Genomic DNA, 14,373 nt, shown 5'->3' with positions numbered 1-14,373 from the left:
GGTACTATCAGCAGCCTGTAATACGCAGCATATGTACTAGGTAACTGACGCCTTATCGCTGATTTTCGATAAAATGTGTTTTACTCGATATTATAGCGCATTCCCTAGATCTAGAAGATCCGTGACCGGCAAAACATTTTATCTTTGATCTGACCTGTGACGTCATCGATGACCCCGAGTTCAATGAAATTGGACTTCCCTCAATAAACTTGACAGGGCTTTCGAACGCCGTTTGAATTTTGCGGATCCATCCAGTAGTTTCGGAGATACGAGGGGGGGATAAAATAGCCCCCTCCCCCACTAGGTCGCGTTATAAACAGACCCCACCGGGGCGCGGGTTAAGTCAAACAGCTGGAAGTGCTGCCAAATGGTTAAGACCACTTATTATCTACCTCAGAGGGACTGTTGTGCGACTATGAGCCTCAGTGAGCTGGGCGTGGTCACACTTGACAGTCTAATGTCTGACTCTCAGCAACCGTTGTGCCGATGAATTTTTAGTATTGTTTTAAACGTGTCAAATTTGTTCCTCTTTCAGCAACTTCGCAATCACTGTTGCGATTGTGCTGAGACAATAACCTACCTGTGAGCAGTGGGTACACAACTGGCAATGCAGCTCGTAAGATCAAGATTGGGATGCATTGCACGCGCACATGCATGCGTCAACTCAATATTTCAAGACGGTGAACCAATAACGCTCAAATATGTACACCGTTGGGCATCGGCTTCAAGAATGGTCGTCATTGCTCAGTTCAGTTCTGCGCATCGTACTTCCGCGAGTGCAGGATTCATAATTGTACTTACTCGTTCGATGCCCAAAATGCATGACTTGATTTTCTTTCATCGATATCATGCTGTGAAGTTTTAGGGTGCAAAGTTCAAATATACAGGACATTGAAATGTGTATTTTTGTACTCACAAACATTCACAAATGGACGACACTCAAATAACGCCATTTGTATGATACATAAATAGGAAAAAGCTTCGTTCATTTACAATAAATTAGTTGTAAGCCGGCTTGTAGGCGGGCTGGTAGGCGGGCTTGTAGGCGGGCTTGTAGGCGGGCTGGTAAGACGGAGCGGCGTACGAAGCGGGCTTGTAGCTGGGCTTGTAGCTGGGCTTGTACTCGTCGTAGCGGGCCTCGCCCTCGTAGGTCACCTCGGCGTTGTAGCCTCCGTAGCCCTGCTGGTCAGCCACGTACTTGACCGTCTGCACACGGCCGTCGGGCAGGTTGACCGAGTAGTAGCCGTTGACGTTCTTGGCGTCGCTGTTCTCGTTCTGCGAGAAGACGGCGCCCGAGTAGTGGTCGTTGACGGCGTAGTCGAACTGGTACGGCTGAGCGGGCTCCTTGTAGGACGGCTGGTGGTAGGCCGGGGCCGGGTGGTAGGCCGGCCGGGGGCTGTAGGGAGTGGAGGGGGCGGCGGCAGCCACGGCCACCAGGGCAGCAACGACGAAGAACTGCAAGACAGACAAAGATGACAGTTAGAAATGAGAAGTTTTTAGTTATGTTTCACATTGAGCTCATCTTCACAATTTCTGATATGAAACGGGCGCGGTGCTTAAACGCTCAAAAGTGGATGATCAGATGAATAATGAATATATTAGTCCAATATCCGAAAGTTTCTTTGCAGCGCTTTCATTCCACAAAACTCAAACAACGCAGCAGAAACGCTATAGGGTGTTGTCCGTCGAGGAAACTGACCTTCATGTTTGCAGATTGGGTCTTTGGCGACTGATACTGTGAACGGCGGACCGGCCTGCCTTTATACCAGCCAGCGACCGTAACCTTGGGTTGGAGGGAGGGAGGGGCTGAGCAGGTAGATGTGGAACACTGCATAGCCGACATTGCGGTAAAAGGAAGTGACCCATCTGGAAGGTAGCATAGGTACTAATTTAACCCACGGATTGCTTTGGGGGGGAGGTTAAACACCCCCACGTTTTCGCCGTGCTAGGTAGGTATAGCTTAAAAATGGTACGCCTCATGCGCGCCAAATTGTCTTATCTGTATTGTATTGTATTGTATTGAACAATCATGAGCGATCCACATTCTAAAAGTGCGTGGCGATTACTGCTCAGAATCCGTATCCGCGGTTACTAATCTAAACATTCACAGCATTCACACATTCACTCACGTCAAAGCACGGACAGAGACACTTTCGTAGTACCACAGGTACAACTCACCCACCCACCAACCCGTTGGTCAGCGACGATCAGTTGATGCCCCGTCCACTATCGCGGCTTTAACAGATCGGGCAAAGGGGGCGGGAGACAGCTGCGACAGCTGAGTTGGGAGACTGTTGAGTAGAGCAGCGGCTCGATAGCCGAACCGCCGCCTACCCGTTTCCAGCCGTGGTCGCGGAAGGTGAAAGAGGTGGTCTTGCCTGGAGTGTCTCTCCCGGACAGCGCTGTTTGTGACGAACATGGTTGCCAATTCCTCGGGTTCGCCGCGCTGAATGGCTTTGTGGGCGATATCAAGGGTTTGGTAATCAGCCATATGACGCGGGGACAGCCACCCGAGCTTTTTTCGCAGGTCAGAGACATGGGCAAATTTACGGCGACCGAAAATGACTCTAGCAGCGAAGTTCAAAATTTTTTGGACACGATCGAAATTTTTTTGGGACCCATTGCCATAAACTGAGAGGCAGTACTGGATGCGTGAGATAACGAGTGCTGTCACGAGCGTTCTAATGATGCCATCCGGGAGACTGTGGCGCGCATGGGAGAGACCGATCAACAGTCCCGTACACCGGCGACTGAGTTCGGAGACGTGAGCGTCCCAGGATAGAGTACTGTCAAAAGTGACGCCCAGGTTCCCCACCTGCGCGCACGGCTGCAACGCTGCGTCACGGAACGATACCCTGAAATCTGGCAATTTGCGTAAATTTTGACGACTGCCGAAGACAATGAGCTGTGTTTTACTGGCGTTGACCTTCAGGGCGTTAGCGCAGAACCATTCGTTGAGTGACGCGAGCGAAACCTCCATGCGCGAGATGAGAACTCCAAGGTCCCTGGCAGGACCGCTAACCAATACTTGGGTGTCGTCGGCATATTGAAAGACTACTGCATCACCCGCGTACAGCGATAGGTTGTTAGAGAAGATGGTGAAAAGTAACGGCCCTAACGCAGAGCCCTGGAAGACACCCATGGTATTAGGAAGAGGCCGAGACAGCACTCTACTTCCGGACCCATTTTTCAACGACACGCTCTGGGTGTGTCCATGAAGATAGGCGGCGAACCAGGAAATTTCGATACCGTGCAGCATAAGTTTTTGCATCAGAAGCTCGTGGTCTATCACGTCAAAACATTTACTAAGGTCGAGAAGGCATAGCATTGAGATCTCCCCCCTGTCGGTGGCGGCCAGGATGCGTTCAGTGACGGACAACAACGCGGTTTCAGTAGAGTGCCGGGGGCGGAAGCCGTGCTGTGAGGATGCCAGCAGGTGATTGTGAGAGAGGCAGATGTAGAGCTGCTGATGGACAATGCGCTCAACCACTTTCATGATTACAGGAACCAGGGAAATGGGCCGGAAGTTTGCGGGGTCTGAAGGATTGCCGGATTTGAACAGAGGGTGAACTATGGAATGTTTCCATGAATCGGGGATGTCGGATTGAATTAAGCAGGTATTGATAATATGCAGGATGACACCACCAATAGCTCGGAATCCGGCTTTCAGCATGCGAACGCAGACACTGTCGGTACCGCAAGCACCCGAGCTACGCATGCTGAAAATCGTCCGCTCAAGCTCGGCAAGTGTGATTTCTCGAAGTTGAAAACTGCATGCACCAACACGGGTAAGACGTACATTCAAATCGGTAGGTGCGTTTTGGGCTCGGATCTCGGCAGCGACACGAGGACCGACGGATACAAAGAAAGAATTTAAGTCATTGGCAGAAAGGTCAGGCTGAACATCAGGACCATCCTTCTTACCGGCAACCACCGACCTGATACATTGCCAAACTTTGTTGGGGCCCCGTTCCCCGATTTCCCTCTGTAGTTCCACCCGCCGGTCGCGACGCAAAGCCGCCCGGACAGAGCGGTTAAGGGTTTTGTACTCGCTCGAGTTGCGGCCTGAATGGCGGAGCGCAGCGCGACGTTGGGACATGAGATCTCGAGTGGCGACGGAGACGGGAGGAGCAGTCGGGTTACGGATAGACACACGCTTAATTGGGGCATGGGCATCGAAAACAGGTACGAAGAAAGACAAGAAAGCATCCCACTTATCACTGACGGTTTCGGCGGAGAATACATAATCCCAGTCAACATCGAGTAAGTCATGATGCAGTGCAGGGTGATCTAAACGCTTAAAGGAGCGAGACGAGATAACAGTGGGCTTTTGACGCAGTTTCGGCACATTCACAACGACATCGATAAGTTTGTGAGGACTGAAGTGACAATATTTAACACGGGTGTCGCAAACGAGCTCACGGTTGTTAACAATACACACATCCAGGAGCGAGCCGGAGGAAAATGTTGCAGTTGTCACTAATTGATCTAATGAGTAATTTGATAGGAAGCTGCTTAGGTGCTGACGCGCGCGGAAATTAGGCTCTTTCAATAAATCACAGTTGAGGTCGCCGCAGATGACAAGCGGAACACTGGGGTAATCGATTATAACTCGTTGCAGTTGGGCCTCGAGGTCCGTGAAGTCGGCAACCAGAGCAGCCTCACTGTGTCGGGGTGGCCGATACAGGGAGCAGATAATCAGCTGCCGGCCCTGTTCAAGCTTTAGCAGCGCCCACAGTGACTCCAGGCTGCTGGCAGAGCTCCCACTGCCCGGGATCTTGAGTCGGGTTGACGTGATTTTAGCCTTGGTGATAATTGCGACACCGCCGTAACCGCTACCATCTGGGCGGTCCACACGACAAAGCGTATATCCTGGAATGACCAGGAGGCGGTTCGGGGTGGTCGAGCGCAGCCAGGTCTCAGCCAGAAGCATGACGTCGTAGTTGTGACGATTGAGCTCAAACGTCAGCTCCTGAATTTTGGGCTTCAGGCTTTGAATATTCAGGGAGCCGATGAGTAATTTGGGCGGGTCGGTCGGCCGGTTAGACTGGCGCTGAGTCTGTCGAGCGGGCCGGCCATGTGCCCCGTCCACTGGGCTGAGGGGGCGTGGCCGATTATGACGGCGGATGACATGGGCGGGAAGACTGCGCCGGATAGTCTCGGCGACTTCCCGAGCCGTGTTGTTGTTCAGCCGGTCACGCACCTCCATCAGAATTGCAAGGTCGTATGCACAGGCAGGAGCAATTTGGTCGTCCCGTCGATGGTTGATGACAGGTGTTTGGCACTCTACACGACGAGACCCGTGAGGGGTCCCAGTGCCGGGAGCAGTCAACTGTTCGCTGCTCCCATGTCCCCTCGCGCGCCGAGCACGCCAGCCCGCGCGACGGCCGCGCCGAGCGGGCCGCCGGGGCAGGGGACGAGGGTCGGCCGGCAATGTTGTTAGCCGGCCGCTACCGGCGTCTCGGGCGCCGGCCGGGACCCATAGGGGCTGGTCACCATGGCAACCGACGGCGGTTGGGAGGGGGAGACTTGAGCCTTGAAGGCATGCGCGGCGGAGAGAAAATAGTCCTGCAGAACTTGATGGTTATCTTGAAAACGACTGCAGATAGACGCTTAAAAATTGCGCCGTTGAGTGCGTCATTAAAAAATACGTAAGTCTTTATGTAACGATGAGCTCTTCTCTTCGATAATTTTAGCGAGTTGATTGAAGTTTATTAAGGCAAGGTTAACAAAAAATCAGTCGAAAACTTTTCGAGGTATCGAGGTTTCAGTAGCGTCTTGGTTTCGCAGTATTCAACCACAAATGGCACATGCTTAAAAAATCATATGAAATCACAAAACAGACGCACAGACATGACATGACATAAATGCCATTAGACTCTCAATGTACTGAACATGCAGTCAAAAAATGGCTACCTTCGAATTTTTAGTGTTGTTCTACATTAACCTAAATCCTAAACTAAAGCTTGGCACCTTATCGTGGTTACTTCTCGGTCGTGATGCATGCGTCAATACGTTGAACTTTTTTTTACAAAAAAAAACTTCTTATGCTAAAAATGGACGCCCCCTCGACGTCTAGTCTAAAACTACCTATAAAATATATGTATTGTGCCACGAATGCCAACTTTGGATTTTCAGGGATCCTGACACTTGATTGACCTGACCTTGATCCTAACTGTGACCACTAAATTCAAATTTAAAGTTCTCATGCGAAGCATCTCGTCGCGTTCTTTCGTTTGTCACCTCGCGCGTTTCGCTGTGGTTATTGAATGTCGACTTATTGGCTCAGGGCGTTTAAGCCCCCCCCCCCCGCCACCACCACCTAGCAGCAATTGGTGGGTGCCGAAATACCCTGCAGTTACTGCCCGGTTAAGCATTTGGGTTACATGAAGTAACGCGCATCAGGAACGGATTGTCCAATTCCCTCAGCATTGTAATCCGTTTGTAACACGCATTTACTCTGCTCATGTATCCCCGGTCAAAGAACGATGGTTCTATAAAAAGACGTAGGTACAGTGATCGTCTAACCCTCGCCGGCCAAGGGCTGCCACCTCCCCCCCCCCAAGTTTTTTTTTTTCGCGATAGCTCAGAACGCGCCGGCGATAGAGTTGAAGCTTCGCATACCGGACCGTGAATTCAAGCCGGGGCTTGTGACACCAGCCGCATTTTCAGGTCAGGTCAGGTCACTGCCCTATGACGTCATAGGATAACCTCTCCACGGTCCTAAAATGTCACAACTTCGCAACGCCCTCATGGTGCCAAAGAAGCTTACACAGGGAGATTAGACTTACAGGACTATAGTTATGCATGGTATCCTTCAGAGGTCTCACAACTTGCATTTATCGGATTTCTCCCTAAGGTCACATGGGGTCAGGTCGACCACGTGACTCACTAGGGATGTCAATTACAGAGTTTCGAAATACCGATAACAAACCAATTACCAACCTCAACTATGAGGAAATACCGAAATCGAACCAACATGGGAACATAAAGGAAATGCCAATTTTTTACTAATTTCTCAGCTTCTTATACATTAGTGAGGGTCCATAATGCCAACAAAATACCGAACACATTATGATTGAAATACCAAATACCAAGTTGGTATCGGTCTGGTATCGGTTGATGTTTGACATCTCTATAGAGCTCACCATAAGTCAATGGGGGAAATGTGGAAACTGCTATTTTGGCGCCGGAACTGATCTAAAATGAGTATCTCTAGCACATGGAACTGTGATTTCATACACTCCTTGCAAGGTCTGCTTTCCTTTGGCATCATTCACCGTCCGTGACGTCATTTATGAGGTAACTTGAAGGCCACAACAGTTGTTCGAACAAATAAGCTGTCGAGAGGCGGGAAAGCCTCCAATTGACTTGGGAAGACCTGCCCAATCGAATGATATACGATATGACCTCTTTCGATCCATTTGGTGACCTGAAGGGCTCTGACCTGACCTGGACCTGGGTTCAGCACCTTACGGTGACCTCATCCAAACAAAAAATATACCATTCGACGCCGCCTGAGCTAGACAAACACGATGATGCCAAAATCGCATCTCTGCGGCTATTTTAATTAAAGGAAGCTATTTACCTACCAAAAAGCAAAGCCGTGCCTTGGGCCACTTGACCTGACCTCAGAGGCCACCCGTTGACCTGAGAACATAAAATCGATTCCCAGCTGCTGTGTCTCGTAACCGTGCACACGTTCGTTTTCGTGCGAGGTTCTAGCTCAATTAGGGGTGAAACGGTGAGGAAGCTGTCGAAGTACAATTCTCGGCCAGGACTTTTGTAGAAAACCAATAGGTCCGGTGAGGTTTCAAGAAACACAAAGAGTGCCCGACAGCTGACAGCCAGGAGAAAGCATACCTATTTACCTAAGCGTGCTGTCTTTCGTTCGGGTTCGGGATCATATACCATGCTGGCTGCTGCCCTAGACAAACACTAAAAAGACAAACGCTTAAATACTGATAAATCTTTATCACTTGAACCGATGAAGGAACGCCTCCAATATATATTAACCTATTAAGTGTTTTTGTAACTTTTGGCATTTTTTAGAATTTTAGACAGAAGGTTATTCCATTAAATATAAACACAAAAAGATATAAATGTCAATGAAATATATATTTGTATGCAAAAACAGTCACAACCAACGGACCAATCTCACGTAAAGCCACTTATGAATTGATATACATAAATAGAAAGAAAAGCTCAGTTCAAAGAACTTTAGTTGTAGGCGGGTTTGTAGGCCGGCTGGTAGGCGGGCTTGTAGGCGGGCTTGTAGGCGGGCGTGTAGGCAGGCTTGTAGGCGGGCTGGTAGGACGGAGCGGCGTACGAAGCGGGCTTGTAGCTGGGCTTGTAGCTGGGCTTGTACTCGTCGTAGCGGGCCTCGCCCTCGTAGGTCACCTCGGCGTTGTAGCCTCCGTAGCCCTGCTGGTCAGCCACGTACTTGACCGTCTGCACACGGCCGTCGGGCAGGTTGACCGAGTAGTAGCCGTTGACGTTCTTGGCGTCGCTGTTCTCGTTCTGCGAGAAGACGGCGCCCGAGTAGTGGTCGTTGACGGCGTAGTCGAACTGGTACGGCTGAGCGGGCTCCTTGTAGGACGGCTGGTGGTAGGCCGGGGCCGGGTGGTAGGCCGGCCGGGGGCTGTAGGGGGTGGAGGGGGCGGCGGCAGCCACGGCCACCAGGGCAGCAACGACGAAGAACTGAAAGGAGACAGAGATGGCGGTTAGAAATGGACAGATTAGGGTATGTTTACTTAGAGCTAAGCTTGACATTTCTTTATAAAACGGGCGCAGTGTGTAAGCATTCGAAAGCGGATGATAAGATGAACATTGAATAACAGTGCTTCATTACAGTATTTTCATTCAAAGAACTCAAACCATCCAGCAGAAACGGTGGAGGGTATGCCCTGTCGAGGAAACTGACCTTCATGTTTGCAGATTGAGTCTTTGGCGACTGATACTGTGAACGGCGGACCGGCCTGCCTTTATACCAGCCAGCGACCGTAACCTTGGGCTGGAGGGAGGGAGGGGCTGAGCAGGTATAAGATGTGGAACACCGCATAGCCGACATTGCGGGAAAGGGAAGTGACCAATCGTAGGAAGTGGGTAGTAATTTAGTCCTTGCACTTACCAGGGATGTCAAATGAATCCTTTTGATTTTTGGGTGTTATTTTTTTATTACGTTTATGTCTTGCTAACGGCGGCGTATCTTCGAGATCCTTGAGGGGGCAGTTGAAAGGGCACTTTGATGGCTAGGTCCCTTAAATTGAAACAGCTTTAAGGGCCCCACAATACCTCAGTTAAATGATACAGTAAAATATGTTTAATTATTCCAGCTGCTTTATTATTTTCAGCCGTTTAAAACACTTCAAGAAGGTAATGAACATTGGATGATGCAATGGATGGTGTAAGGCTGTAGTCACCAAATGTTCATTCCAATTCGTGCGCAAGTACCTATATACACGCAGAAGCAGTTGAAAAGTAAACATACTGAAAACAGGCAATAAACGTTGTCATCGTCATCGGAGTGAGCAGAGCGACAAGACACAACCGCCTAAGGTGCCAAATGGCGACGCAATTAACGTGCTCAGTAGCGGGAAAGCTGGAGTGCGTTGGTGTCTCCTGTTTGTTTGTTTGTTTGTTTTGTTGGGTTAGCCCCTTTCGGTCCAATGGGACCATTTCAGAGCCGGGAGGATGATAGAATATAGGGGGAGACATTGGTCTGGGCAGGCACCCTAGTGAGTCGCCGGGGCTGAGCCCGTCCAGAGGACAGGCCACCCAGCCCCAAGGCACTCACTGCACCCGGCTACGGGGTGCGCTCCCTCGGGAGCAGCGGTGCCGCTCCAAGGGAGCAGCCCGCATGAGATAAAGTTGCCTGTCCAACCCGGAGGGGGGTTGCGGCGTGGAGGAGAAGGATTTCTGTATCCTGAGGATAGAAGCACGGAACGGTGTTGGTGTCTCCTTAGGCTATTCCGTGTATATCGCCAAGAACAGAGCACTATGTATGCAGTTTAGTTTAAGCATGCCTCACGATGCATCATTTTCGCTTAAATTGTTTGAGAAAAAAATGTCGCTAGACTCAGGCCTGGTCAATAGGGTCAGGTCATTACTGCATTTCAAATGCACGTCAAGCGAATTCGCCTAAAAATCATACAGTTGCTCTTGCTACGACTGGCCGATTGGTAAAAATTGTCAGCGATTGGTGGGGAAAATGGACGAAAAGTACTTTTGTCTTTAAGAGAGCATTATCGACGAAAGGCAATGACATTTTGGATTGTTTCTTATTGAATAATGAATTGGAAAATGGCATCCCTGACCCAAAAAAAAATATCGGTCTGCCAGATCATGCTTAGTGAAGAAGTGTCACCAAAAACGAACCCAGGATAGCATACCAGAGCGCTAGAAATTCTTTTGGTGAACTCAGCTAAAATAAGAATCAGTTCACTGACTGGCATGCAACTGGCTTGCCTAAATTCTAGTTTTTTGTGCCTGGAGGCAAACAGTGCCTGGGTCCAGTTTAAGGACATTATACGTAAATACTTGACATACATACATACATACATACATAAAGGTTTATTTGACCGCGTGAAAGTCAACGACTGGTAAAAAAGCCGTACATGAGCTCCTGTGCAATGGTGGCACCACATGAAGAAGTGAGAAGCATCATCAAAATTAAAAACACAGTGCATTTCAAAAGAGCTCCGAGCATATCTTCGTGGGGATCATATCCTGTTCATTAGATCTATGAGTACAGCACAGTGGACTTTTTATACCGCTCAGTTTTGGCCCGCGGTACGACAAACTTTCGCTGCCGGCGCAGAGGGCGCCTCACATGTGCCAGCTGCTCGACCGGGTACAGTGGGTGGGCGGGGCTGGCGAGGATGTCGGCCGCCAGCTTGCAGAGGGCAGCATCGCGACGCTCACTCAGCGTCTCGAGGTTGAGGAGCTGGCAGGCAGAGGCGTAGTCGGTGTAGTTTTCGTATCCTATCATGATTTTGCAAGCTGTTTTCTGGACTTGCTCGATTGCTTGTGCTTGTTGCTGTGTCAGTCCCGTGTGCCACAGTTGAGAGCAGTATTCCAGACACGGACGAATGAGGCTGATGTAGACGGCGCGGATATCGCTCAGATCTGCATGAAACTGACGGAGAACTGTGAGCATAAACAGCCTGCGTGAGGCGTTTTGAGCTTTAAACGAGCTAGAAAATGTTTTCTACCGACATTGCAGCTTTATGTATTAACAAGTTATAAGCCTATGTCAGTCTCGAAGGTATCTTTGGTTATGTCCTCAGAGGGCCTCCTGTTGACCTCAGAGAGTCGTCCATTGCCATTAGAGTGCCCTAGTTTGGCCTTTGGGAGCTTTTAATGGGCATCAGAGAGGGTTTCTGTTGACCTCAGAGGACTTTCATGCCCTCAAAGCTCTCCGTTAGCCTTAGGGCTCAGAACAGTGATGTCAATTGCAGAAAAGCTGGAAGCCGATACCAAACCAAATACCTACTGACCGAAGCCGTGGAAAACACCGAAACAAAACCAGCATTCAAGACATTCGAGCCCTACCGACTTCTTTATAAAATCTAGAGCATCTAAAGCACAATCGAGGCTGAATGAGAACCAACAAAATATAAAAATTTCATATTTGGAATGCCTATCAAATACTAAGATGGTATCGGTTTGATAACGTTATACCAAAAAGCTGGTATCTGATTGACATCACTAGCTTAAAAGGCCCTCTATTGACCTCAGAACCATTTGAGGCTTTCAAGTTTTTGAAGATCCTCTGTAAGTCAAGGGGGACACTCATTAGCTCAGAAGGCACTCTAATAGCCTCAGTGGCCAGGGCCTCGTCCGTTGACCTCAGGGCTCTGAGGTCCCTCTGTTGACATCAAAAGACCCTCCGTTGGTGACCTTAAAGGGCCCTCTGCTAAACTTATAAAAGGATCTCTCTTGACCTCATAAATTTATTTGGTCGTCTCGGGCCCTCTGATGGCCTTCAGGGCCCTTGAAAATTATCTGTTCTTGTCCTAAGAAGATTATCTGTTGGCCTCAAAGAATCTTATGTTGTCTGAGGGCCTCTGAGTGCTCTCTGTTGCCATCAAAGAGTCCTCTATGAAAAACAGAGGCTCCTCCGGTGAACGCAAGGGTCCTGTGAGGTCAAGAGAGGCTCAGACCTCTAGCGCTAACATAGGACCCTGAGGTCAACAGAAGGTCTGAGGCCAGCAGAAGGCCCTGAGGCTAGTAAAAGGCCCTGAGGCCAGCAGAAGGCCCTGAAGCCAGCACAGGGCTTTGAGGCCAGCAGAGGCAGATCCCTCAAAACCATGAGGCGAAAAGAGGGTACTGAGACCAACAGACGACTCCTGAGGCCATGCGAGGGCTCTCTTAGGCTACTAAAGAACCACCGAAGACTGGAGTCTTTCAAAATGTCCTGAAGCCAACAGAGTAATCTCTGAGGCCTGAGCCCAATCGAGGATCCCATGAAGGCTCCGTTGTTCTCAAGGCCACCAGGGCCCTCTGTTGGCCTAAGAGACCCTTTGTTGGTCTAAACGGGTCCTATGTTGGTCTTCCAGAATCCTTGGGATCTCGAGTTGATATTTCAAAAGAAAAAAAAATTGGAGAAATATGCTCCGAGAGGTCTCTAGGATACCCTGAGCACCCCTTGGATTGCTTGCCCTTTTGCGATATAAATAGAAGCTAAAATATCTTATTTGGCGTTAACCTCTCTTCCCCTACGTTCCTTTTCGAGTATAACCAATCCATCGATCCATCCTCCTTGTCGATCCATCCTCTACCTAATAATTCCCGTGGAAATGGGAGTGGAAAACGTCTTCGATTTATCCTTTTCTGTTTTGAATCGCCTCCTCATCCAGCTCTACTTTCGCTGTAGAGCCGCCAATACTCGTGTCTACCTTCTTTTATCTGTTCATTGCTCTCTCAATTTTTTTTTGTGTGCACATCTCAACCTCAGTCCTGCTTTACACGCCGTCCAACACCGTGTGCAATAACCCGTAAATGAGTTTGAAACATGTATATTCCTCCAATTGGTCACATAAGTGCGCATTGAAGGGGAAACGACATGTCTCGCAAGTCAAACACACCAAAACACTTTACATAAATATGAAATATTGTGTATGAAAGCACTTAGTTGTAAGCGGGCTTGTAGGCGGGCTGGTAGGCGGGCTTGTAGGCCGGGGCGGGCTTGTAGGGAGCGGGCTTGTAGCTGGGCTTGTACTCTTCGTAGCGGGGCTCGCCCTCGTAGGTCACCTCGGCGTTGTAGCCTCCGTAGCCCTGCTGGTCAGCCACGTACTTGACCGTCTGCACACGGCCGTCGGGCAGGTTGACCGAGTAGTAGCCGTTGACGTTGCTAGCGTCGCTGTTCTCGTTCTGCGAGAAGACGGCGCCCGAGTAGTGGTCGTTGACGGCGTAGTCGAACTGGTACGGCTGAGCGGGCTCCTTGTAGGACGGCTGGTGGTAGGCCGGGGCCGGGTGGTAGGCCGGCCGGGGGCTGTAGGGGGTGGAGGGGGCGGCGGCAGCCACGGCCACCAGGGCAGCAACGAGGAAGAACTGTAAAATAGAAACAGAAGACATTGTTATCTGATGGCTATACTTTTTCATAGTTCTCACTTTCTTCGTTGATAACCATGAACTTTTAACAATAAATTATTATTGTGCAACGTCAATTGCAACATTACATTAAAGACAAAACAGCAGATCAAACCAGAGCCAAAATTAGGCATTCAACCAGACGCAAGAGAATCGGAATTGACTCCTCGGGGCTAGTGTGGCATCTTTCTACAAGGCTGTACGAAGCACTCGGCTGTGACCGCGCTGCAATGTACCGATCTGGCAGCCGCACTCCCCGGGTCGCGGCCATGCAGTGCCGCGGTGTGAACTCACCTTCATGTTTGCAGGAGAAGGCTGGCGATCAACTGATGCCGGGTGGCCGGCGCCGGCCGCATTTATACCGGGCCCAGAGTGCAGCCTTGACTTAGTTGAGGGCGGGTCCTACATCTAAATGGGGCCGGTCGGTGGGAGGGTGCCGGTGATCAGCGAGACTCGGTGTTGGCCCGGGGCTGCCGGCTACCGAGCGGCCGATAGGCTGGATATGGGGTTTTAGGCTATGAAGGGAAGTTGGAGGCTTTTAATGCTGTACACACGATTGATATTGTATGAATGCTATCCACGTTATGCAGTTTATGTATTTGTGTTCTCTTCATGCAGCCTATCAAGAGAAATTGTCGTCAGCACCGTGATTCGATGGATACCTACTTGCTATTAAGTTGGTTTACTTAAGTTAAGTGCAATTGCTAGAAATTTACAGATTTTTTTCAATGTCAAAATGAAATGGAAAGAGATAGATGAATTATGATAAGGCAGCTCAGT

The 14,373-nt window shown here is 49.7% G+C and overlaps 3 protein-coding genes across 3 annotated transcripts; all 3 read right to left on the bottom strand.

Annotated features, from left to right (window-relative positions):
* Positions 1-882: 882 nt before the first annotated feature.
* LOC122365270 (cuticle protein 7-like) lies at positions 883-1,755 on the bottom strand. Its single transcript, XM_043336310.1, has 2 exons — positions 1,700-1,755; positions 883-1,455 (listed from the first exon to the last, which is right to left on the bottom strand). The coding sequence occupies exons 1-2, from the start codon at positions 1,703-1,705 to the stop codon at positions 1,000-1,002; spliced, it is 462 nt and encodes a 153-aa protein (XP_043192245.1). The 5' UTR covers positions 1,706-1,755; the 3' UTR covers positions 883-999.
* A 6,346-nt stretch (positions 1,756-8,101) lies between these two features.
* Positions 8,102-8,957, bottom strand: LOC122365271 (adhesive plaque matrix protein-like). Its single transcript, XM_043336311.1, has 2 exons — positions 8,924-8,957; positions 8,102-8,700 (listed from the first exon to the last, which is right to left on the bottom strand). Exons 1-2 carry the CDS (start codon positions 8,927-8,929, stop codon positions 8,221-8,223), a joined length of 486 nt encoding a protein of 161 aa, XP_043192246.1. The 5' UTR covers positions 8,930-8,957; the 3' UTR covers positions 8,102-8,220.
* A 4,046-nt stretch (positions 8,958-13,003) lies between these two features.
* Positions 13,004-13,931, bottom strand: LOC122365269 (cuticle protein 7-like). Its single transcript, XM_043336309.1, has 2 exons — positions 13,888-13,931; positions 13,004-13,554 (listed from the first exon to the last, which is right to left on the bottom strand). The coding sequence occupies exons 1-2, from the start codon at positions 13,891-13,893 to the stop codon at positions 13,132-13,134; spliced, it is 429 nt and encodes a 142-aa protein (XP_043192244.1). The 5' UTR covers positions 13,894-13,931; the 3' UTR covers positions 13,004-13,131.
* Between the last annotated feature and the right edge of the window lie 442 nt (positions 13,932-14,373).

This window comes from Amphibalanus amphitrite, unplaced genomic scaffold (assembly GCF_019059575.1).
Source record: "Amphibalanus amphitrite isolate SeventyFive unplaced genomic scaffold, NRLGWU_Aamphi_draft 000726F_arrow, whole genome shotgun sequence".
NCBI classification, from domain to species: Eukaryota; Metazoa; Arthropoda; class Thecostraca; order Balanomorpha; family Balanidae; genus Amphibalanus; species Amphibalanus amphitrite.
Note: the sequence above shows the minus strand (reverse complement) of the source record. Positions and strands in the feature narration are given on the sequence as shown.